At 42.5% G+C, this 26,935-nt stretch overlaps 1 protein-coding gene across 2 annotated transcripts in view; it reads right to left on the bottom strand.

Moving 5' to 3' along the window:
• Positions 1 to 1,209: 1,209 nt before the first annotated feature.
• The window catches only part of FHL3 (four and a half LIM domains 3), an 83,930-nt gene continuing 58,204 nt past the window's right edge, over positions 1,210 to 26,935 (bottom strand). For both annotated transcript variants that reach the window (XM_063954332.1, XM_063954338.1), the window contains exons 2-6: positions 26,629 to 26,797; positions 21,867 to 22,041; positions 8,834 to 9,003; positions 7,646 to 7,832; positions 1,210 to 6,085 (exon numbers count right to left, since the gene is read on the bottom strand). In XM_063954332.1, the coding sequence (XP_063810402.1) occupies positions 5,934 to 6,085; positions 7,646 to 7,832; positions 8,834 to 9,003; positions 21,867 to 22,041; positions 26,629 to 26,784 (840 nt within the window). In that variant the 5' untranslated portion in view covers positions 26,785 to 26,797 and the 3' untranslated portion in view covers positions 1,210 to 5,933. The remainder of the gene's footprint in view (positions 6,086 to 7,645; positions 7,833 to 8,833; positions 9,004 to 21,866; positions 22,042 to 26,628; positions 26,798 to 26,935) is intronic.

Genomic DNA, 26,935 nt, shown 5'->3' on the forward strand with positions numbered 1-26,935 from the left:
CTTCTCAAAACTCTGATATGCCTGCATCAAAGTCTATTACAAAAATACAATTTCTCAGGATAAAACACAATAAACATGCATAGCATTAAGTGTGTGGATGTAATGCCCTTGCAGCAAAAAGACTCTAAAAGAATTGCTCTGCAATACCGCATCTTCTCCTTTTACAGTGAAAGGGTCAAAAGCGCCAAAACATTACTGGAACAGGGTGAATCAAAGGGCCTAATTCAGACCTGATTGCTAGCAAGCGATTTTTGCACTGCTGCGGTCAGATAGTCGCCGCCTACATGGGGAGTGTATTTTAGCTGTGCAAGTGTGCGAACGCACGTGTAGCAGAGCTGTACAAACAGATTTTATGCCGTCTCTGCGCAGCCCAGTATTACTCAGCCGCTGCGATCACATCAGCCTGTCTGGGACCGTAATTGACGTCAGGAACCCTAACTGCAAACGCATGGACACGCCTGCGTTTTTCCAGACACTCCCTGAAAACGGTCACTTGACACCCACAAACGCCTTCTTCCTGTCAATCTCCTTGCGATCGCGCGTGCGAACGGATCCGTCGCACAAACCCATTGCTGAGCGGCTATGCGCTTTGTACCCATGCGGTGCATACGCATGCACAGTTTGGATCGAAAGTGCACAGCAGCGATTAGGTCTGAATTACCCCCATAGTGTGCACAGCAAATGCAATGTATTACTATCCTCAATTGGGGAAATTTAAGATAATTTGGGGTGGCATGCAATGGTTTTCCCCTTGGCTGCTAACTGATGGCGCCCGACAGAGCAATTCAATTGTTGCTCTGCTCATGCGCGAGTCCCACGGTGGGTTACATTTCTTCTTGCTGCCTCCTGAAGTGGCGAGAAGAAATGTATGAAAAATGTGTGGTTTGGGTGCCCTAAGCAGGAATTTATACTGCTTTAGTCGCTATACGTGGTGAAGGCTCTCACTGGCACTCAACTACAGTACAGAATAAATAATCTGCAGTGGTTACATTTTAATACACTTCCAAACCAAAAACAGTGATGCATTGTGGGATTTTTCTGGTTACCATGATGCATTATATGAGGGACATTTTTACAAATACAGTAAAATGTAAACATGCTGCACTGTAGAACTACCATAATAGGATACTGGAAAAAAAAATACAATACAATAAAATGCACAAATTGAAATAGAATAACATTTTATATTCTAAACATAATTTTCTCGAATTAAGACAATTGATTTTATTTTGTTTACAAAAACATTTAACTTTTAACATAGTAAATATTGATATAATTTATTTTAGTAGTTGAAACTGCAAAATTATAACGAAAGTGCTGCTCTTTGAGTGGTTGTCATGCCTTTCTAAAATGATTTATAATTGTAGGGATGTGTGGGATTCTAAATAATAAGCTAGGCGAAGGGTATATATGTATGGTATATAAATTATAAAAGTAGGTAAAGATCAATAAAGTAGAAATATTTATACAACACTGATGATACCTGCAGCAACCCAATCAGGCTAAAAGGTGCCTTTAGGTTTGTCTTTATAAATGGAGTTTTCTCCAAGAATGGTACCATGGTGTAGCAAAGAGCCAGGTACAAGTGCCGAGCCTCAAATCCTGCACTAAACCGTGCTATCATTTTGTGGCAGTATGCTAGTGGAGAGACTGTGGCCAGTATGCAGATGGTTTTGCCAGCACATGGAAGAGATGTAGCTATCGTACAGAGGGCGAGTTGGAGTGTCTCCAGATGAACATGCCATCAGCCAACCTCCGGAGACCCTTCCCTGATGTGTGATATGCCTAGTAGGATAACTAAATGAAATCTGTCAGATTTGTGTGGTGGAGGAAACTGATAGACAATCAGGTCACATTCTGCACTATACTCACACAGAAACTGAAGCGAAGCAAACTCTTGACCACAGTCTGCACTATTCATGTATGTTATTTTTTGTCACACTTGCCTAGTGCACTAAATGCTATGGGGCTGATGAAGCGATAGGTGAAAAATGGGGGTACATTGCTCATAAATGCACACAAATAAATATATATATATATATATAGGTACTTACGCAGAGATTAAGGTGCCTTATGGCTGGCAACAGAAAATTATGCATCTGGTTTATGACAGAACAAACACACATTGCAAATCTGCATGGGTGCATATGTGTGCACACACTCCTCTGGATATTCTTGCATGATACACTATGCTAACTGGTGTAGTCACAGATTTCACCAATGTAACTAGCTCTAATATCAGGAAAGATCCTTTTCAAGGATCGTTCAAATGAAGTCCAGGAAACTAAATTGGTTCTTATTTTTGGTTCTTATTCACTAGGATATATTTACATAATTAAGGCACTTTGAATCTCACCGATAATACTGCTGATTGAACGGCTATATTCCCATGAATATTGGATATGCTCGACTTTATAATCATAAACCATTTGTGCCAAACATAACAGCCTGACAAAAATGTATTAATAGAAACTCTAATAATTTACAAACATGCCATTCAGCCAGCATTAATCACAGTCCATAATTAAGTTTAATGTGCTCAAAGGAATACTAAAATACAAGTTACTCTAATCTTACTAGACTATTCATAATGTATACAAAAATGTTAGAATATTTTTGGTACATTTAAAATTGACTATGCAAATACTTTAAAGTGCATCTGTCGCCTGCATTAGGGGAAGCGGTTAAAATACCGCTAGTTGGGATCCCGGCGGTCACAACGCCGGAATCCCAACACGGAGTGAAATGCTGCCACCGGAATACCGGCGCCACAGGCTATTCTCCCTCTGTGGGTGTCCACGACACCCATAGAGGGAGAACATAACCTGTGGCGAGTGCAGTGAGCCATCGTGCCCACAGCATGGCAAGCGCAGCAGTCCCACAAGGGGCTTTCTAGCACTCACCCTGCTGCTAGCCGGGATGCCGCTCTCGGTATACTGACGGCCGGCATCCCGGACATCGGTAATTCATACCGATCCCGGGATTAATATATAGGCCGGGAGACACTTTGTTAGCTGAACCAGCATACTCGAATGAATGAAGCATATTAACCACCTAGACTTTATGATGACACTAGGGTATGGTGTATAAACATTAGTGTATGTAGATGTTATAAAATGATTGTTCAACTAATATTTAGCTAGTCTTCCATTCATAATGTATGCTTATTTCTAAACATTGTTTACAAGTTGGTTTAGCAGAGTTGGTTACAAATGTATTGTATTATGTGATAAAAAAAAGCCACATGTATTTATGCCCACATGCTAAGGGGTATGCATTGGTTGCGCCAGGTATACCACTCAGGAAAACGCTCTTAACCATTTGTTTTGCCTATGACATACAGCATCAACAGTTATCAATAACACTTCAATGAACAATAGAAACAACTTTCTGTCTTTGTATCAAAAAAATTTAAAATAAAAAAAAATAAATCTACACATAAAGCATAATGCATGCCAGAGCAGTATACAAAGTATCTATATGCATCAGCTGTGTATTTGCAAATAGGTCAACCACAACAGGTGTGGCCATTAATACCATCCTATATTTTTGCACTGCTTCCCATTTTTAGGCATATGTGCATCAGTGTCCTGGCCTGCATGAGTTTACAATTTTGTGGACATATCCTTACTGTACTTGGCTTACGTACTGTATTCAGAATGTCCCTTTCCACCACTCTCTGGCCATGGGCAGTTATAAGCAATAGCATTGTGCACATTGGCTAGCGTTGCCATAATTTCCTTTCAGTCAGGGACACTTATGAATGGCCTTGGTGCTGTGGCTTAACAAAACCTGGTGAAATGCAGACTTTAAACAGCCAGCCTGTTCAGGGTTCATATGGATTCCTTGACAAAGCACATAGCAAAACGTACATAGGAAGAGTTATGGGACCTCATACTACACTAATCAGGGAAAGTATTACAAATGTTGTAGCCATGTGATATATTGGGATGTAGTCCCAATATAGATGTAATCCTGGCGGTCGGAATTCCAATGGTCAAAATACAGGCGCCGGAATCCCGACCACCAGTGCCGGCAGCGCCGCCACAGCTATTCCCACTCCTAGGTGTCCACGACACCCATGCAGTGGGAATAGAACCTGTGGCGAGCGAAGCGAGCCACCGAGCCCGCAGCGTGGTGAGCATAGCAAGTCCGCAAGGGGCTTTGTTCCGCTCGCCCCCTTCCGGCATTCTGACGGTGGGGAATCTGGCGACGGTATTTTGACCACAGGGATTCTGACCGCCGGGATCCCGTACCCAACCCGATATATTATCTGTGTAATTTATGCCTGTCATGCTAATATGGTCTGTGTCCTGCTATATTTCACTAAGCGTATTACTATGGTACAGTGAACTTCCCTCCAGGATGGCTTACACGGTTCTTATCACTACAGCTCAGACTACTGCACAGCAGATAGCTGGATCATAATGTTTACTTAGCAGCACATAAGACTGGCACCCTACACTAACTCTGCAATTACACACAGGATCGGAGCTTCACGCTGCTCCTGTAGCCATGTCATATACTATCCTTTTGGATTTAACAAACTCACTTTACCATGCTGTACCTGCAGAGGCAGATGGAGACAGCATTTCACAAAGATGGCATTTTACGTTGATCCTTCAGCCAAGCACAGAATTGGTACTTTACAAAGTTGGTTCTTGTAGTAATAGTACGTAAGTGTTTTTATTTAAATGTAGGATTTATGTCAGCATACCATATGACAGTTGTGCTCACTCACTAACTACAATATAATTTTTCACCAAATACAATGTCTGGAATACGTTTACACTTCTGAGATATCATTAGGAATAACAATAACCAATCCTTGTTGTGGTGAAATCTGGATTAAACAATGTAGGTGACCCTTATTATGTCTGGGTCTTATCTATACAACATCATCATACTTTAATTTATTTTCTTGCATAAGTAATTAACAGCTTTGAATTCACTGCCATAATCTGAGGCAGATATTTGTTGGTATTCCAATGCGGTAAAACTAATTACTAATTAGGTCTATGTAATCTAACATAGTCATTAACCATTCAATAGGTACACTACAGACACCAATATTGGGATCTAATTAACAAATTAAAAAAATAAATAAATCTGTAGTTATAGCTTTATAAATCTTTTTGAGCCATGGATTTGGAGATACTATATATATATATATATATATATATATATATGTTCTGATCACCACAACCTCTAACAATATTTTTCCAGACACTATTGGATACAGTTTCATAGCAAGAGATACGGTACTATTTGATACAGGTGTAACAAGTTATCCATGATGACCAGACAACTTTATCCATCTGCTGCTAGACTAGCATTTTGATTACATTTAATCTCCACCTTCCCATTTCTTTTATTACAAACAATTAAGGATATACTAAATGTACGGAATTGAGATTTAAAGTAATTGTAACACAACTATCACATTCGTGATACCACATATCGCAGTGCAGACAATCTCTCTTTTTTGTTTGTATGCAGTTTATAATGTAGGTGTCCCTTATTAAAGGGATATTATAACAACCTTATCATAGGCACATATTAATTCACCAACTTTCTGTGATTTCACAAACAGGAATAACCGCATCAGCCCCATTGCTCTAAAATGTTAATACAATATTTATGAATATTTAAATCACAAAGCACTTTTGGTGACTACTGAGCAAGAATAGTATTATTTACTGCAGGATACAGATGTTTTTGCCATGAGCTCCAGTAAATTAATAATATAGATATTACACAGACACTTCTGGAGTCTCAAAGCCATCAAAAAGTACATTAAATAACTGTGCAAAGTTTTTAAGCATAGTACAGAAAGAATTTTCTGTGGGGGCAAATCTAGATCGCATTGCTCCACAGCGTTATGCAGTTTCCTGACAAATGAAGAGATGTATTCTGGCGCAGATTAATGGTGCCTATAGGTCACTGTTACAATCACGGCACAGAATGTCCTTATTATCTGGAATAAAACCCTTTCCTATCAGGGAGCATGAGCAACGGGAGCAGTTGAAACAGCTTTGATGCCAGTGTCGGTCTTCAAAGGAGAAATACTTTCCTCCACCAAAACCTGAAAGGACATACAACAGTTATGGGGTTAGAATGTAGATAAGTATGCAACACAGTATAGTGACCATATAATATAGTGTCATTATTCCCTGAACATTTAAACAAGGTTGAATTAATTAGTGGAGTGTAAGAGCAGATGGATAAAAGAGAAAAATGCATTGTTAAAGCAAAGGGGTATGAGCCAGATAAATAAGTTAAAGAAAGGAAAAGCTAATATGGATCTCTGAGAAAGGTCCTACAATTGCAAACAAAAAAACATAAGAAATACAGGCACAATAAAAAAAATACAACTAAATATACAAATGTGCCAAAGCAGAAACAGAATAAAACCGTGTAAGAAAATATGGATTTACTGTTGGTAGATTGTGTCAAAGTAATGACATTTCAGTTATTTGACGGTTGACTAAGGGGACACATGAACTTTGCTTATTGAAAAGTTAGCAAGCCTTTTTTTTTTTTTTTTTACTATAATCACACAATAAATGAACAGAGAACCTGCAAGGGTTAGTATTTGAATAAATGTTAGTGGAATGGATCAAAGTTTGTCTGTAATGAGCAGCGACCAAAAGTTAAGCCTAATTAAAGAACTGAAAAAGTGCAAAACCGCCGCAAAAATTGCAATTTTCAGAATCAGAATCAGCTTTATTGGCCAGGTGTACTCACGTACACTAGGAATTCTTTGTGGTACAATGCATCGCCAAGCAGCAACATGAAGGGGGAGTACATAGCACTCAATTGTGCAAGTGTGCCTTGTTGTATGGAGAAGTAGAAGGATTTGCTGGTATTTACAGGGGTAAAAATTTTTTTTTACTATTACCCAGACCATGGGAGAAGATGGGGAGATCAAGGGCATTCCATGTTAAGTGTGGTACAGGAGCAAGCAAGCATATTTTTGCATAAAAGCACACATACAAGATACAAAAGAAATCCCATTACAAAAGTTATACATTAGTTTATGCCAAAGTGGATTTCATACTGTTATTGCTCTCATGATTCTATATTAAAGGTTAAAGTGCTGCGTATAGCCATCTAACTGTCATGAAATAAATCAAACGGTGACCAGGAACTGCACCTAACAATAGCATGCGAGTGACAGCCAGGTGAAAAAGCGTGCAACACAAAAGAAAATCTTTTTTCAGAAATGGTTAACTAGGACTTATGAGGCCCATAATATATGGGCCAATTCCCTATTCTGACGACAAGGATGAAAAATGCTGATTGGAGGATATAAATGATTGATGATTTTTTGGTGTATCAACAAAAGATGTATGTTAAAAATCCTGGCCAATACCAATCATTTTTTGGTCAGAATTGGCGAATCAAGACTTCCAACATGTGGGATTTCACTGATCCCCAGAACTAGGCGTTGGCAGAACAGGGAATTGTCCCGATACCTGCTTGATGTATGGGCCCCATTATATCAAAGTGTAGGCAGTAGAAAGTTGGATCTTTCTAGATGCTATACATAGGATTTATTGCTGTTGCAATTTAGCAGCGCCAACTAAAAATAAATAAATAAATAATTAAATAAAAATTGTTGTGCAATAGTCTGTGTTAATACCTGTGATAGGTTTAGTACATCCAGAGCATTTCTTGGCATATAGATTTCCAAAGCACTTTATACAATATGGCTTTTCATCCTGAGAAGTAAACTGTTGTCCAGCCAGTTGGATCTTACAACCAGTACATACAAAACATTCTTTATGCCATGGCTCATCCCGGTAAGTCACCCCTCCTTTGGTCAGCGACTGGAAAGCACAAAGAAGAATGAGTTACAAATAATTTGGCCAGGATTTAATGTTCTAAAATAAAGGTTCTTTGATAATAATTCTATAACGAAATACCTATCTATGCATGATTAAAGCATGTATCAAGTCAATGCAAGAAAATTATACAGACTGTGTATACCTGAATAAGGTGACATTACCAGATCGCAATTCAAGGATGTTTTAGTCCACAGTAATTGGCCTAGATGCTATAATGTCTATTAGGTAAGGTTCTTGTTACAAAATGTGGAGAATGATGCTACACAAAGAAAAGTGGCTACAGAGAAGGGAGACATAATTACGGCGTTATTATATTGTGCAGGAAGGGATATACAGTGGCTTTATGAGTAAAGGGATGAATAAATGGTTATATAGGGTGGAATGGTGAAATGAGATTATTGATACATTGGAGGGTTTAAAAAATTGATTGGAGGGATGAGGGAGGCATAATGATGAGAGCGAAGGGAGACTAGGGGAGAGCAGGATGATGACCTAGGAAAATGATAATTATGAAGGGCAGAGGGGGAAAAAGCATATTTATTGGTAAAAAAAAAAAAAAAAAAGAGTGATGAAGGTAGGGAGAGATCCGTAATGGTTGATGAAGATGCGGAGAGATTAACACTTTCAATTCCATTATTAAAAATATCATACTATAGGAATTGTCTGAAACAATGTTGTATATAACACAGTCAACAGACTTTCACAGCAGTCAGGTCTTACATTATGGTATCTCTAATTCCACTCATGTAACCTTACTCAGGTATATGTTGATTACAGCACAAAATGACAAATATTTTAGTTTAAACTGAAGAAGTAACCTAAGGTATACATCAACACAATTGTTACAGATGGCTGCTTAGCATAAACCCACCAAACTGCATTGCCGTTCTAGGGAATGGGGCTATAATAGCCAGTCAGCTAATTACCTGCAAATGAATGTACAAAACCTGACATATCATATCCGTTTTGTTGTCTTCTCCTACCTTTTTGCAATGTGTACAGCGTGGAGCTAACTTGCTCTCATAGCATGGGATGCAATAATGGGCCTGGTTATCAGGTATAAATGAGCGGGATCCAATAGGTTGCTTGCAGCTATTACAAATAAAGCAATGTTCGTGCCAGGTCTGCCCATTGTATTCCAATTTACGAGAGCCTGCAGGAAAAACACACCACTTTAGGATCAATAAAAACTTGCACTATACAATTGCTTGACCACTTAGAATGCATTGCATTTTACTTTGTTCAACGCTTTACTATGGAAGGCAGCAACCAGTAGTGCAGCAAAGAAGCTGAAAGTTCTTCCAGAAGAAATAAATGATAATTGCAAATCATGAGCAGCAATTAGGGTGATGTTTAAAAAAAACAAAAAAAAACGGAGATCCCATGTATATGCTGGCAGAAATGTATTCTATGTATTCAAAACAGGAAATAACAAAAGAACAATGTTAAATAAGATTTGATGTGAAGTTAGTTTACCATTTAAATATCAAGCCTTGGAGAGTGACAAATTGCAAGGAGATAAAGCACCAACCAATCAGCTCCTAACTGTCATTTTTCAAACACAGCCTGTAACATGGCAGTTAGAAGCTGGTTGGTACTTGATAACCGTGCTATTTGTCACTTTCCAAGGCTTGATAAATCTGGCCTCTACCGAGTATTCCAGCTGGTAGTTTCTAATGAAAAAAACAAACGCCAGTATATATTTCAGGTGGAAATTGTTAACAGAAGCTTTGCAAACACATAAGGATATGCAACTGTACTTCATGTGTGTATGCCATTGGACATAGTTGACATCAGTTGTGTATGTACTTCATTAACTACAGTATATTTTGGTTTAATAGTTTTCCATATACAGAATTGTGCAGTACGTACTATATACAGTGTACCACAAGTACCATACTTTCCTATACACCTGTAATAATAATACTTTACATTTTTTTATTTATATATTGCTTTTCTCCCATGGGACTCAAAGTCGCTTTACATACATCAAAACATGGTACATAGTACAAGGGCATTAGAGCAGTTGAAAAATATATAGAAATTATTAAAAACAACTAACTTAGGGCGAACAATAAGCATAAAGCAGGTTTAGTGAGGACATCTTGGGTAATAACTTCCAGGGGCCATCCAGTCCACCCATGAAAAGTACCAAGCGAGGCAGCCATCTTGGGTGCACTACGTAGGATTACCCCAGGTGGAACAGGTCACTCCTAGAAGAGATGACACAAAATAGGTGGTTGTAGTGTAACGCTAGGGGTAGAGTCCCAACATAAGTCAGATCCATGTCATTTTTCATCCCATCCGCGAGTATACCAGGTGAGGTAGCCATGCTGGGTGCACTGCGAAGGTTATGCTGTGGGAGATAAGCCATATATACGGACCCAAGGCACGTATGGGACAACTGACGGTATATTTAATCATGAACGACTAACCAAATCAATATGGATCCATCTAACTTGTTCATTCCAAATTCTGACTTTCTGCATGTTGCAACAGAAATAGAGATTAATTTGACTAGGAAGCTTCTGTCCAATCTTCAATTGTCCAGTTTCGGTGGGCCTGTGCTCCCCCAAATTAGTTCTGATCAAAATGATTTGTATTGTACATCTAATCTCTCCCCGGTTGTATATCATTCTGACAACAATTTATTAAGATATAAATTGATGAATTTATATAAGCAATGACACAAATGGGCAGATTCACAAGGTTGCAACATGCAGCACTGTGCATTTCTGGTGATTAAGACAGGAAAACAATGCTTGTTTTTGCTCTTTATATGGGACGCAAACAGACACAAGCAAGGTTTTCCTGCCTATATGCACAGAGAACGCTTATGACAGTACTTTGTGGCTAATTAAAACTGCGCTTAGACTTTATAGGGATCTTCTGTCTCTCCTGCACACACTAAAAGGAGAGAGAACTGAATACTGTAGGTACGAAAGCATATAAGGGTCTTTGATTTTTGTGATTGGGTAATTTAGGCTATGTTGCTAGGCAGATCAAAGGTATTAGCCTGTTTGTTTATTGGTTAGGCTTGGCCTATCAGTTGGTTGATGATGGGAGGGCTTTAGCAGCCTTTATAGGGAGTGTGAGATCCTGTGAGAATAATCCTCTTGTCAGTTTGGAAGCCCGCCTACCCTCCCCACCTTTTTTGTTTTATTCATGTTCTACATTCAATTACTCATTCGATCTGCCAAATTTAAAAAGTCAATCATGGCAAGGCGCTATGGCCAGAGGTCATATGTAGCATAGGTGGTCGTGTGGGGCACTTACCCCTTTGATGGATGGCCGGTGTTGTCCTGCACCTGAGGGGGGACCATGGGCGTTTGCAGTAGGAGGTCCGTACCATACCAGTAAGGAGTGGTGAGTCCTGCGCAGCGCAGCTTGTGCTTATATGGAGTATGGGCGTGTTTATCGCCAACATTACAGTTGGGGGCGTATCAGTCGCCACCAAGTTGTATAAGTATTTGACTGGAGCTGGCCATTGTAGAGTTTTTCCTTGCCATCCCTACATTTTATGGTCATCCAATTTATAAATACAATGACCTTTTAAATCTAATGCAGTTGGTGTCCGTGTCGTTACTTTTAGTTGATAAGCTAGCTTAAAGTATATGTTAAGTTAGAACAAGCACAATAAATGATAGACGCTTTATATGATTGTGTACTCTGTACCTACACTATTTTGTTAGCATAATGCAATGTTTACCTTGCATATTCTGTGTTATAAAGTGCTTCTCATCAGCAATAGTCAATAATAAGAATCCCGCAGTTTTGGAATATGACAAAGGTTTGGGTCGTAGTTCTATATTTCTCAACTCTATTTTGAATTTTCTTCTCTGGGAATCCTCAAGTCATGGAAAAATTTTATTTGTTTTCTAGGAAAAACCCTTGTGGGCTTATGTTATTTCAAATATTTATAGCTTGAAGAAGCCTATAATCCTATTATCTTAGTCCCAAGAAGACTCCGACAAGTCTATTTATCCCTAGAACCCAGACAGAAAAACGGAACAGTGCTACATCTAAACCAAGAATAAAGAAAGTTACTATAGCTCGGAGATATGGAGGAGACTACTGTATAAACGACCAAGTGGGACTTAATGTAATTATGTCATGATGTAACTATAACTGAATCCTGTGATAGATGGTTAGATATATATATATATATATATATATATATATAAAAGTAAGTATCTAACCATCTATATACACCATCTATATACACACACACACACACACACACACACACACACACACACACACACACACACACACACATACTGTGTGTGTTTATAAAAACACACACCTATGTGCAGTTTCTACATTCTCTTAAACTACTCATTCACTGCCATGACCGATGTAATGAGAGCCCCCCGCTCATCACCCATCCACATTACACCCATTACGTAACACTCTGGGACAGCACAGTGACACAGTAGTTAAAATTGTTGTCTCATAGCACTGGTGTAATGAAGTAAATTCCCAAATAGAGCTAAATCTGTCTTGGATTTCAATGTACTTCCCATTTTATTGTCCATTTCAGTTATTTTTTAAGAGTAAATCACAAAAACAAAGGAAAGAAAAGAACATACAGTACTGGCAGATGAGCACACGTCTAGGTAGAGACAGATCCATAGTTGACATTGAAAAAAAATGTAATGACATTTTGCTGCTGCACCAAGGGACAAATCACACACTGCAATGAACATATAAGGGAATAGGACACCAACTTACTAACATTACCACTGAGCTCTATCCTAAAACTATAAACACTGTATTTTAAACAAAACACTTTTAACCATTCAATAAATCTTAGTGCATGCATAATAAGAAAACAGAGAGAACGTCCAAGAAACAAGACTCTTTCAGGAGTAATGAGGTGGTGAATGCCAAGACCAGGGTAAACTTAGGGGTAACTCTCCAAATAATGCTCCAAAATTAGGGAAAACAAACCATTGAGCCTGATTAATAATTAAACTAAATAATTAAGGCAAAACCAAGTTGATTTTGCCTTGTAAATGATTGCTGCCGAAGTCCCGCACCTCCAGCAACTTGAACCCTATTACAATTTCCTTTAAAAATCTGTGTTCCTACATTGTGCATGTGCGTTACATGCTGGCATTCTTAGGGTTTTAAGTAACTTGCACTTGAAGGCTTTTTATGTTCTGGAGCAGCAGACTGAAGTTGTACAAATATGTTTGCATGGGTTTGGTATCGGTAGACCGCCGGGCACCATACCGATGCTGCGTTCCCGGCATTGAGATGCTCGGCAGGGGGGTGCGAGCGCAACGAAGCCCCTTGCAGGCTCGGTGGCGACCTGCACTCGCCACAGGTTTTATTCCCACTCTATGGGTGTTGTGCACACCCACGAGTGGGAATAGTCCCTGTTAGTCAGCATGCTGACTGTCGGGATTGTGTGGGGGCGGGATGTAGGCTCCAGTATTGTGACCGCCGGTCTCCTGACCGCCAGTAATATAACTTCATCCCGTTTGCATGACCCACAGATATGAGGAATACTGTATGGCCGTAAAAAGCCCTGGATGCAACTCTAAATACGTAGGTTATATAATTAAGGTCCTGAAGGGCTGGTGTAATGATACTTGTTAATCAGATTCTATTTTTTTAACAACAACAACAACAACAATATTATAGCACTCCCAATAGGACTCAAAGTGCTTTACATTTGCATTTACAGCACAAAACAAAAAAATGAGCTTAACAGGAGAGAGAACTAAGCATTTGGGATGCATTTTATTTTTTAGGAACTAAAGGGACATTAGTGAACTGCTTGAGCTACATCAGTTATCATAAATAGGCTCTATTTTGAGATATGTGTATCTTGTAGCGGATCTAGTATGAAATACCGGCAATCGGGATGCCGACTGTTAGTCTAGCGACAGCGGTATCCCGTCGCCAGGAATCCCGGCAGCAAGTCTGCAAGTCCCCTTGCCATGCTACGGGCCCGGTGGCGAGCTTCTTCCGCCACAGGTTCTATTCCCACTCGATTGGTGGCGTGGACCTACCAATTGAGTGGGAAATATGGCCAGGTGTTGGGATTGCATGCTCCAGTATAATGACGGCTGTTGGGATTCCGGTGTCGGTATTCTAAATGCTGGGATCCCGACAGCTGACATTGCATCCCCTTGCCATAGGTCTACAAATTATTGAAATGCTAATTCTAAATTAGGTCCCTCATCTAGTGACCTGTAAGTCATAATCCGCCAAAATAACAAATTTCATACCTATAATAGTAATGCAAAGATATCTGCAATAAACTATTGCTGGTGCGTCACCATAGTTAAAAATAAATAATTAAATCTCTTAGTAGGTCCCTCACTGAGGACAACATGAGCTGCTAAAATATGCTCCCGAGAGAATTTACTTTTAAATGTAATAAAAACCCATATCTTTCCGTTCATACATAATCTTTAGTTTACCATTAATTGTTATCATCAAATGTGAATTCTGCGGCATACCATAAGAGATTAAGCAGTGTCCTGACATTGTCAAATACTTAATTTGGCTCGCACACTAATACTGTAACAAACGCCAAGGACTTCTCGACACGGATTTATTTATTTATTTTGGGAATTTTCCTTGGGCTATTTAAAGGATTGTGTTTAAGACAGATGTCATGTAGTTTTCTTCTCAACAATAATGTAGTGACATAGTAAAAGCCGTTAAATGGAAAAAAAATGTCTCTAGACCATCAAGAAAGACAATCCATCTTATTTAACAAACACTCTACGGTATAACCAACCAATGTACAGTTTGGAGAAAAAAAAGTTGAATTCCGGGAACAGTGAGTGTCAGAATGCATACCAGCTTATTTGTTATTATTGCAGCAAGAAGAATTAACTGGAGTCATTATGATGTTAACGTGCAAAATTGTGTCTATATCATCTTTTTTTACAGCTGAACCTACTTGACAAATTTGATATTCGATACTAACGAAGGTCAAATTTGCACTTTCAAGTCCAAATGCAAAAAATCTCATGTGAAGAGGACTAAATAATAAGGATCTCATCAACCGTTTTGAAGTGTCTATCTAAAGGTGCATACACACGGTGAGATCCTTGCTATGCCTGATTTTGACTATACGATTTCCCTTGAACTCCCCCAGAGCCCAGACAACACAGATAGTACAGATTTTGACTATCTGTACTGTCAATTTTGTCTATATACGATTTTGACTAAGGGGCCGATTCAGACCTGATTGCCAGGCTGCGTTTTCTCACAGCATGCGATCAGATCTGAACTGTGCATGCACTGCAATGCGCAGGCACGACGGACCGCTGCAACGGGGATCGCCGGTCAGTGACAGGATGGTGCAAAAAATCCAAACTCACCGGCGATCGCAAGGAGATTGACAGGAAGAGGTTGTTTGTGGGTGGCAACTGACCATTTTCAAGTAGTGTCTGGGAAAACGCAAAAGGAAGGGTTTCAGACGTCAGCTCCGGCCCCGATCATCGCAGCGGCTGAGTAAGTTCTGGGCTGAGCAGAAACTGCACAAACTGATGTTTGTGCAGTTTTGCTACAAATGCGATCGCACACCTGCACACACTCCATACCCTCCCCCTGTAGGCGGCGACTACCTGATCGCAGGGATGCCAAAAACTCACCCTAGTGATCAGGTCTGAATTACCCCCTAAGTGGCAATTTTGACTATACTTTGTACTAGATAGTACACTAGATAGTCAAGATTGAATTGCCTGTACAGTCTATCTAGCCTTGCTATACCGACCTCACGGGAGCGCGCATCAGGATCGAATCTGTATCGCAAGCTGCCTAACACCATGAGATGCGCACTAACTTTCCTTAAGATTTTGACTATATAGTCAAAATCTTACAGATATATCTCACCGTGTGTACACACCTTTGGGAGGAGTTCAGCCACAGTAGATCAGATAGGCTTACTGACAAGAAACCTTGATGTATGCATATTTTTTTTTTTTTATCAGTAGCAATTGTCTTAATTTACACTACGGGCCTAATTTAGACCTGATCGTAGCAGCAAATTTGTTAGCAGATGGGCAAAATCATGTGCACTGCAGGGGGGGCAGATATAACATGTGCAGAAAAGTGTGGAGAAGTGAGACAGTGGAGAAGTTGCCCATGGCAACCAATCAGCATTTAAGTAACATTTCTAATTTGCATACTATACAATAGTACGGAGCAGCTGATTGGTTGCCATGGGCAACTTCTCCAAAGGCTCACTTCTCCACTCTTTTCGTTGCTTCATGAATAGACCCCTTGGTGTTTGTATGGCATGGGATTAATTTTAGGGTCTGATTTAGGTAGGATAATGGAGGAGATTTGTGATTAAGGGGGACATTTACTAAGCAGTGATAAGAGCGGAGAAGTGAGCCAGTGGAGAAGTGGCCCCATCAACCAATCAACAGCTCTATATCATTTTATAGTATGCAAATTATAGATGTTATGTCAGTGCTGATTAGTTGCCATGGGCCAACTTCTCCACTGGCTCACTTCTCTGCTCTTATCACTGCTTAGTAAATTTCCCCCGAAGTCTTCTTGATTTTACACAGAGACCTTTATACCAGAGCTCACACAATTACACAATCACTATAAAAAACTTTAAACATTTGAATGTTTTGAAACATCAATAAAATCCATTTAGTAGCCTCATAAAAAAGAAATGTGGCTTTCCTTATGAGGTTGGATGTTACAGACTTGCTATCCTCCCCTTTAGGGGTATGCGCTCCAAATCATCAACCTATGGGTCACAGTAGCCTTGTCCACCATGGGTGTTTCAAAACATTAGAATGTTTAAAAGGAATTTTATAGTGATTGTTTCATTTGGTGAACCCTGGAATAAAGATCTCTGTGTAAAATCAAGAGGACTTAGAGGCATATTTATTAACATTATTTTTAATAAAATAATGTGAAAAATTGTGTTTTCACTCCCTTTTCACATCATTTTAGTATCACTTGAACATATTAAAGCGCTTTTGTAGCAGTTTTCATGAATATCACATGACCAGAGCCGGAGAAGCACACTGGAGCACCGAACACAGGGTAAGTATACGGGGTAGGGGGGTAGTCACGATGGGTGGGCCAACCTGCAGCGGCGGTAGCGGCAGTACATGCGCAGCACACACTCAGCATACACTCGGGGTATTTTTTACGAAAAGTGGCATCGCAGGGACAGATCTGTCTCGCAAGCGCTGTCCCTGCGTACGATTATTGATACATCCATACGATGTGCACAATAATCGCAGTTCGGATTGGGTCGATTTTATCACATCACACCTGCATTCTCAGATGCAGATGGGGATAAATTGGCCCCTCAATCACAAATCTTCTCCATTGGGTATATTACTAAAAGGAATATTAAGAAACTAGGTGCTTCATCGGGCCCTACGGGCGCTCTTCACACCGTCGCAAGGGGCTACGCCCCCTTAACCCTTGCATACCTTTCTGGGGTTCAATATTTGTATTATATGGAGTATTACCTGCATTTCTTTGTTAGTGGTTAAATATTGCACAATGAAAGGGCGTGCGATGGTGAAGGAGGCGCAGCCCCTTGCGACGGCGTGAACAGCACCTGCAGGGCACGATGTACAGAATGTAGCGGGTGCGGGGGGGACTGCGGATGGGGGAGGGTGTCTGTAGATGCTGCGGGTGGAGGGGGGGCGGAAGCGGGGTGGGGCCCCGGATGGGGAAGGGTCAGGAGGTGCTGCGGGTGGGGGAGGGGCAGAGGAGTGGGGGCTGCAGATGGGGGAGGGGTCCGGAGGCACTGTAGGTGGGGGAGTGGCAGGGGTGCCACGGGTGGGAGAGGGGCAGGTGCGGGGATGTTGCGGATGGGTGAAGGGTTCCGTAGGTGCTGTGGGATGGGAAGGGGTGGGGTAGGGGGTCTGGAGGCACCGTGGGTAGGGGAGGGGCAGGTACGGGTGGTGCGGCGGATTGGGAAGGGTGTCCGGAGGCGCGTCAGGTGCGGGGGTGCCATGGGTGGGGGAGGGGGGGGGACTGCAGATGCTGCGGGTGGAGGGGGGCAGGTGTGGGGGGAGACATATATGGGGGGTGGATGGTGGAGGGGGTCTGGAGGTGCTGTGGGTGGTGGAGGGGCATAGGAGTGGGAGCCACGGGTGGTGTAGGGGGTCTGGAGGCACAGCGTGTGGGGGAGGGGTGGAGTGCCGCATGTGGTGGAGGGGAAGGTGCGGAGGTGTGGTACATTGAGGGGGGGTCTGGAGGCGCTGCGGGTACTGTACCTGCCAAAAAGGTAGTTGGAGGGCATGCAGTAACATGGCCAGGACAGTAGTGACAGGGTCAGAACAGGAGTGACGGGGCCAGGACAGGGGTGACAGTGTCAGAACAGGGGTGACGGGGCCAGGACAGGGGTGACGGGGCCAGGACAGGGGCGACCGGGCCAGGACAGGGGCGACGGGGCTAGGACAGAAATGACAGGGACAGGATAGGGGTGACAGGGCCAGGGTAGGGGCGGCAGGACCAGGACAGGGGTGACAGGGCCAGCATAAGGGTGAAAGGGCCAGGATAAGGGTGACAGGGCAAGGCCAGGGGTGACAGACAGATGTGTCTTACCGGAGTCACTGCTGCTGGCTGCTGCTGTTCCACTCCAACCTGTTGGGATCTGCTGCTGATGGAGACTTGGCGTGGCTGACTCAGGCTGGAGTCCTGCTTCCTCTGCCCGTCAGCATCCCTCCCCCCTCTCAGTCACACACCGCAGACCTCGCGCAGCTGCCAGGCACTGTGGTAAGGGGAGACTGGGAGTGACTGGTTAGCCCCCAGGAGATGCTACGACTGGAGGGAGGATGGGGTCATAGCATGCACGTGGCGCGGACCTCGCGGCTACCAGGCACTGTGGTAAGGGGAGACTGGGAGTGACTGGTTAGCTCCCAGGAGACGCTGCGGCTGGAGGGAGGAGGGGGTTGGAGCCTGCAAGCAGCTCGGACTTCTGCAGCGCTACCCGCTGGCTAAAGTGTGTGAAGGAGCTGGGTGCACCTCACTGCGTGCGGCAGCGCTGCAGCTAGCGGTGGGGTTTCCGGGGCTGGAGATAACAGAGGCAGTACGGAAACTGCACAGCGGCAGGTGCCCTACAAAACTGCAGCTAAGAAGCGTGGAATGTGCTAGAAAGTGACGCTCCTCCGCGCCAGAGAGACCCTGCTGAGTATGCTGATGTGGGGGGTCAAGCACACAGTGAGCCGGTGCCCGTCTGTCTGTACGGCATACCCCCTCACACCCCCTCATACCTCCCAACTGTCCCGGGGTTCCGGCAGCAGAGCCGGATTAGGGGGGGGGGGCAGGGGGTACGTACCACGGGCCCCACAGTTTTAGGGGGCCCCCCGGCTGGAGTAGCTCTGTCCCAGCTCAGAAGCTCCCCCATCCTGCCAGCAACAGCGGCAGCATTGAGCTAGTCAGCACATGCTGCTGCGTGTTGGCAGGTCTGTGGTCTTGCAGGGAGGCAGCTGTCTCCCTGCTTTCTTCTGCCTGTGCGGGTGTGTAGGGGGGAGCGACCACCTCCTCTGGATTTAGCCCTAGCTGAGGGGCCAATATTCCATATAACCCCCCCCCCCGGAATTTGCGTAAGGGGGCGTGGCCAAGCGGGCCGCGATTAGGCCACGCCCCCAACCCCACAGCAGGCACAGCAATGAGATAGGGCTCCCCTGTCTCAAGTGCCCTGGGCCCCCCGGACTCATAATCCGCCCCTGGAGGCATGCCCCCTCACTGACGAAAATGGGGGCACTCCCGTGAAGCCACGCCCCTTTTGTTTGTCACGCCCCCTTTTCGCCATGCGTGTGTCCCTCCTTCTGCCTGAAGAAAGCTGGGAGGTATGCACCCCTGTCTGCCTGAAGAAAGCTGGGAGGTATGCACCCCTGTCTGCCTGAAGAAAGCTGGCAGATATGCACCCCTGCCTGTGCCATGGCCATACTATCTGCTTCTGCTCCTAGTCTCCTATAGATTTGCCCAGATCTGTGACTCATTTGACTAACTCCGCCCAGTGTTGTGACTCCGCCCAGCGTTAGCAAATGAGTCACAAAGTCACAGATCTGGGCTATTATATAGGAGATAGGTATTATACATATTCATATTGCTTACAAAGAATTGTAACTTTATTGCAGAATTGTCAAATATAATAAACAACCCTTTTTTTATATATAGGAGGAATTAGTGCCATTTGTATCATTATTGACTTTAGGAAGTGCGCAATCACCTTTTTCTTTGCAATTATTCATTCTGAGAGTGGCTTGTTATTAGGTGGGGCGCGCATTTTTTTTTTCATGTCAGTGGGGAGGGGGGCGCATTTTCAAATCTTGCACTGGGAGCCAAATTGGCTAGAAACAGCCTTGAATGGGACAGACACAATTGCTTAGCAGGGTCTAGAGCTCCTAACCTTCTTAGTTTATAGTATGTATCTACAAGTACTAAAGCTACACCAAATGATGCATTAAAATATTTATGCTTCGTTTGTGTGCAATATGTAAACAAGAGGTTTCAATAAACGCAACTACCAGAGAAGGTATAAAAAAATACGTTTATAATGTGGAAAAACTCTATCACACATTATTTACAAAAGGGAACCCTCCATGTTTACACAGTCAACTGCTCTTCTAAATCATGGTAACATCAACTGGCAACATATCCATAATTTTGTATATTTAACACCTTCGGACTACTCCAAATGGCAATTTTAAGCCTTTTCAGTGCTTGTTCATTGACCTTTGTAAATGATATATGCGAATCACAATAACTTTTTTTAATCATCTTACAGTTCACCCTCCCGGGCTCTCATTGAAACCACTGTACGGGTAAGATGTATTTGATTAATAGGCCTGATAATTCATTTCACGTCACCTATTGTAAAGATTTGGAAGACTTCTGATTGACCTAAATTTAGAATACTGTAAAATCCTTTCTTATGTGTGCTTAAGTACACGTTCCTCTGCATACAATTACAAAATTCCCTTCAGGAAATGCCTGCATTAATATTATTATTAATTTTTAAAGTGCAAACAATTTCCACAGTGCCGAACAGGCAATAAACAGGTAACAGTGGAAAAAGATATATCAAAGGTAAACTGACATATTGTTAAACAACACAATGCAAGTAAAACTGACAAACCAGGCAGGTTGCGAACAGGGATGACGGTTGGGAGATTTATTATATCCTGACAGCAGGGCAGTTTCTAGCCAATATGGCTTACAGTGTGAACACTACAGTCAATATGAAATCCTCCCTCACCTCACACTGGATATTTCCAAGCAGAGCATGGGACCTTTTGCATGTGCAAAAGAAAGGGGCATAGCCTTGCGGCAAGGGGCTTTGCCTTGTGATAAAAAAAAACTTACACATCCATTTTGCACCCTGCTCCGCCCTGCATTTATAGCACCAACCACCCCTACCTCTGATATTACCAGCATTCAGCCCCTGCTCTCTTTACCAGGCTGTCAGGCCCTGTCCACCCCCCTCCCCACCCAAAGCTCCCTATTGGATGCGGTCCCTACCCAAGCCCTGCACATGCAAAATATAACCATGCATTCCCCCCCGAGCCACCCACCTGCTGCAGGCATAACTTACTGTAACTCTGCCCGCCAAGCATAGCACCAGGAGGCAGATCTGTCTGACCTGGCCTCTGTCTGGACGGCTCATCTGGTGGCTAGTGGCACAAGGGATGGAGTGCCCCGTCCAACTGTAAGGCAAGTCCACCCCTAGAAACAGCACTGCCTTACAGCAAGGGACTGAGTCTCAGGGAGTGGAAGGCAGTTCAGCACTCACTGAAAATGTACTCACTCTTAATAAAGGGAAAGAACACAGAGTCAGAGCTGCTGAAGAGAACTAGAAATCAAGAGACAAGAAGCACTGCAAACAAGGATAGTGAGGGGATGAACATAAGGAAGAAGGGCCCTGCATGTGAACGCTCACATGCTAAGAGGATAGCTTTGCTCAGAGAACAACTGTCCAGACCTGTATAAATAATATCTAAAATAATATTAAGTGTTCTAGATACTGTAGTTCTATGTTCTCTTATTCTTGAATACCTGGCATGACTGTTTTTTCACAACTGATGCACTTAGAGGAGAATTCACTGCAGTAGCAATCATTACACAATAGTTCCGCATCTTGACATGTAAAGGGCTCATCTGCAAGTGACCGTTCACAGCGGAAGCATCGGAAGCAATTTTCATGATAATGACGATCCTCATAATACAGCTCCTATAATGTGCAAACGATACATATGATTAACTTAAGATATTTTGCATACAAAAAGAAACATGAATACAGGTTCCTCAGAGAAAGCTATGCAAGTGGGATGTTCTTGTTTCTTTATTTGAGGGAGGGTGGGAGTTAAATTAAATGCAATATTGAATAGTGCCGGGAATGACTGTCCGGAGTTATTCAATTAACCTGCATCTCCCGACTTAAGTACGACACTTAAGTTGGGATATGCAGGTTACTGTGTCAAATGGAATTCTCCGACTTAAGTGCTAGGTTTGATGAGGTCAGTGCAGGCATTAAGCTCACAACTCACATCGCGGTACCAGTTTTGTTGGATTTCTGTACATCAGGAGGGTGCAAGCAGAAATCCACTAGTGATGACATTAATTGAAAAGCTCCAGGTAATCATCCCAGACTCTATTCCAGTGGTTCCCAAACTTTTTTGAATCACGGTGCCCTAGAGTATCAGACTTTTTTTCACGGCACCCCTAGGCTAAAAAGTTAATTTTTGAGAAATTTAGAAAGAAATATAAAATAAAGTAAATTGTGTTTATATGTCATCCTTAGGCTCGGTTATGTGGTGAGATTTGCTTCATATTGTCCATGTATTTTATGATTGGCAACCGCCATCACTGGTTTTGCCTATTACATTGACCATAAATCATTTGAATTGGTCCTAGACCACCAAACCAAGGCACCCCAGGGTGCCACGGTACAGTTTGAGAACCACTGCTCTATTCAATATTGCATTTCATTGAATTCCCCCTTATGAGACTATCATTTGTTTCACTCTAAACTGCATTACCTGTTAAGAGAACACTATTCTAATTATTAAGCAATGATTAGTAATCTCCTGAGAGCTCCAAGCTCACACAGCTCAAGACTGCATCAAAGAGTTACTGGAGTAATCTGGTTGCCATTGTCTCTATACTGCCACAATTAATCAACCTACAAAGCCTGGGTTCACTTTATAATTATAGGGATACAACTGGCATGGTGTTCCCCTACTATAATGAAAACCAGCCCCAGACTGGACAGCAGAGCGCTACTGCTTGCTCTCACCATTCCTAGTGGCTACCATCCACTCGCAGGAAAGCACTAGGGCTTTTGTTGAGGGTTGGGGTAATTAACAAGATTGGTACCCCTGTAGTGGACAAAGTTCATGATCCATAATATCAAAGAAGTTAAAGTTAAAACAAACAAAATATCTGGATTTAATAATAAACTTGAATTAAATAAACTCTCCCCAAAGCCCTTCTTCACCACGTCATTGAATATAAAACAAAATATTTTCTTATCTCTTGGTCAATTGTAGTCCAAGTTTAGAAAAAGAAAACCCCCCGAAAAAACATCCCCACCTGCACAATATAATACTAGTACTTTAAAGTTTCACAGCAGCCATATATCCACAGGTTAACACTTTTGATGTATACACTGTTTAAGCTGAACACACTTGAACCCAAGGATGGTACCTTATTGAACAAGCACAGAAGAGATGCATGGTATACAAGGCCAGATTAAGGTTTAAGGGGCCCCAGGGCAACTGACTTGTTTGGGGCTCCTACCAGTAAAATGGTCAATAAAATATACTTTCGATGTTATTAAAAAGTATAGTGTATAAATATTCCCAGCCCCAGAAATGTAATAAACACACTGTAGTATAACCTGCCTTAAATGGAAAAATAAATTGCTGAATAGGACTGGTAGCGCACACCACAGCAATGTGGAGCGTGACTGCCCCCCTTAGTGCCTTGCAGCGTTCTACCAGCCTTGCTTGAAACCATCTTTCACTTGGTAGTAGTAGGGCTAACTACTGTTCATCAGGGGTTTACAACCATTGATGATTTGCCACTGATGGTTAATGGTTTTAACAACGATGGTGGTGATCCGGTAGTTCTCCAACACAAATTGTAGAGTGTGGCCTTATGTTTTTAAGGGGTTCACTACGGCTGGCCGGTGGTCGGGCTCCCGGCGACCAGCATCCCGGCGCCGGGAGCCCGACCGCCGGCTTACCGACAGCTTGGCGAGCGCAAATGAGCCCCTTGCGGGCTCGCTGCGCTCGCCACGCTACGGGCACGGTGGCGCGCTACGCGCGCCACACTATTTTATTCTCCCTCTATGGGGGTCGTGGACCCCCACGAGGGAAAATAAGTGTCGGTATGCCGGCTGTCGGGCTCCCGGCGCCGGTATACTGAGCGCCGGGAGCCCGACCGCCGGCAAACAGAAGACCACCCGTTTTTAAGACCTGGCAAAGGGAATACAGAGCTTAGCTCAAACCCTGATGTACCCCATGAAGCCCCAACCCCTTCCATGACTGACCCATCACCATCTAATTGCCACCTTCCTCTCTGTCAGAAGATTTCCTGCCAACAATGTAAACCCTCCATGCCATCACTGACGGCAGAACGTTTGTTGGAATCTCTAAACAGAAGCAGGTGACCAGCATTAGCTTTATAAGTTGTGTTGAGTTGATTTGTAACTACAGGTTTAAACTTTTCACTTCATTATTTTATAATCTGTAGAATTGCTTCCCATTGATAGCTCCATCATAAATATAATCTAAAGTAAATAGCAGGATGACCTTATTTCAATTATTTAAGAAAAGCTCTGAAATAAAAGCTTACTAAAGGAAATATAGGAATGGGTAAAGAAATAGGCAGCTGCAAAGATAATTTCAATGTGCCGACATATCAATATAGACATTTTCTATAAACAGACATGCATTTAGTAAAGCAATAGTTAGCGCTGTGCTAAATACTTTTATCCTTACTTTGGTGTCCTTTTGATCTAGAAGATAAAGGTTTTATTTTTACTGTTGATTGTGACCTATGGCGCCAGACAGCTGCTTATTAAAGTTGTTTATTGACATTTTTTAAGTTTATAATGTGGCAACATTTTATAGCAATGCGTATCTCTGCCCATCTCTAGTTTATAACCAGTTTAAAACTAATGTTCATACCGTCACTGCTATAAATTGAAAGCGAAAAAGATCAGTGACATGATTATACACTAATTAGTACGTCACTTTGATCAGTGAGAAACCAATCCTTTCCTATTATGCTTCAACAGCTCGATGCTGATTTTCCATTCTTAAAGAACTTTAAACAAAAGAGACATTGCCAACTATTTCTTCCAGGCACGCCTTACCTACCTTAAAGACCTTTGAACTGAAGCATTGTTATTACATTTTATAATGACAAACAATAAAACAGCAGTGCAAATACAGACATGGAGCCGCTGTGTTCCTTGAGTTGCCTAGTTTCTTCTGTGGAGCAAAATGAAAACTTTATAGAGGAACAGAAGCTTGCATACTACAGCAGCACTGAGATTTCATTTTTTGTGTGTAGGTTTTTTTTGTTCACTTCTATATATTACTGTACTTTAATCAGACAAAATACCACATACAGTGTATTATGAAGCAATGTAATATAACTAAAAACAGACACCTTGCTCCCTCTATAAAACCTCAGACATTACCAGCCTGGGTTGGTGTTCACTGTAATACTCCTTTTCCACTGCTGCAATAACCCAGGATATTGCCGAGTTGTGGCCCGTAAAAAAGGGTCCTTGAAAAAGAACCCGGGTCGGACTCGCTTATGGCTGCAGTGTAAACGGATGTACCATGTCACCTGACCAGGGTCCTGTTAAAATATATGGAGAGCTGGCTCACCCTCACCCTAACCTTCCTTATAGTGCCTAACCCAATACCCCCTCCCCCCACCCCACTGTGGTCTATTCCTAACCTCCCACTGCAGCCTTAAGGTGGGTACACACTGGTCGATATATCGGCCGTTCTCTTGAATGGCCGATTTATGGCGGGTCCTTCGGCCAGTGTGTACGGCCGATACGTCTGTGAATTCCATCGTTCACAGACGTATCGCGTCGGCCCCGCAGCACTGCCGACGGCTAATATATCTACAGATATATTGGCACGTCGCTGTGTGCGTACGGGCGGTCGGCCGACCGCCCGTACACATGCTGCGGCGGCCGGCGGTGATTGACAGCTGAACTGGGCGGGCTTGTGTACACGCCCGCCCAGTTCATGACGTCAGTCCCCGACGGATCGACCAGTGTGTATGCTCAACACACTGCCCGATCCGTCCATAGATATATCTGCCGGTTTATTGATCGGCAGATATATCTTCCAGTGTGTACCCACCTTAAGCCTTATATTGACATTTCAAATGACGACATTTCACAATGGTGACAACATAACAGTCAACCTTGCGGGGTCAACATGGTTATTATTTACCTTTGGACTATATCCCCTCCTCCCTATAAAGACACAGACCTGTGTTGAACAGACAGAGGCTGGTTTTTCCTATAATTAGGGGGTCCCAACACTCATTGTCTCTCTGCTGTAGTGGAAAACAAGCTGGCTGACTAGCATGGAGACTAGTTGCAGAGTTGCATCATGCCAGTCTTTTTTATTACACAGTGCAGCATCTGAGGTATCTCGAGTTTCCTTATGTGCGTTGCATGAATGAATTTGTGCCCAATTCAATGTTAGTTTATCTGTAGTAAAATATATCAAAAACCTAATAATACAGCTTATGGGACAGTGTGGAAAGAGAAGGCACTTACCCTTGAATCATGGCTAATCAGTTCTTTACACTCATTACATGTGTTGGCAAACAGGCTGTCATAGCATGGTATACAGTAAGGTCCTTCTTCCATTTGGATATACTTCCTTCCATATAGAGATTCCTTACAGCTATCACAGTCAAATGGCTCACTCATTTTTGTATAGATTCTATAAAAGAAAAAAAGAATAAACAAGTTTAAAATGACCACTGATAAGCTTTGATATGGAAGACTTTATTTATATGTATAATGTCATGTTTTAAAATAACACGTTGCAAAATATTGCTGCTTTTTTGTAAAGCAAATT

The sequence above is a fragment of the Pseudophryne corroboree genome, chromosome 2, assembly GCF_028390025.1.
Source record: "Pseudophryne corroboree isolate aPseCor3 chromosome 2, aPseCor3.hap2, whole genome shotgun sequence".
Taxonomy (NCBI): Eukaryota; Metazoa; Chordata; class Amphibia; order Anura; family Myobatrachidae; genus Pseudophryne; species Pseudophryne corroboree.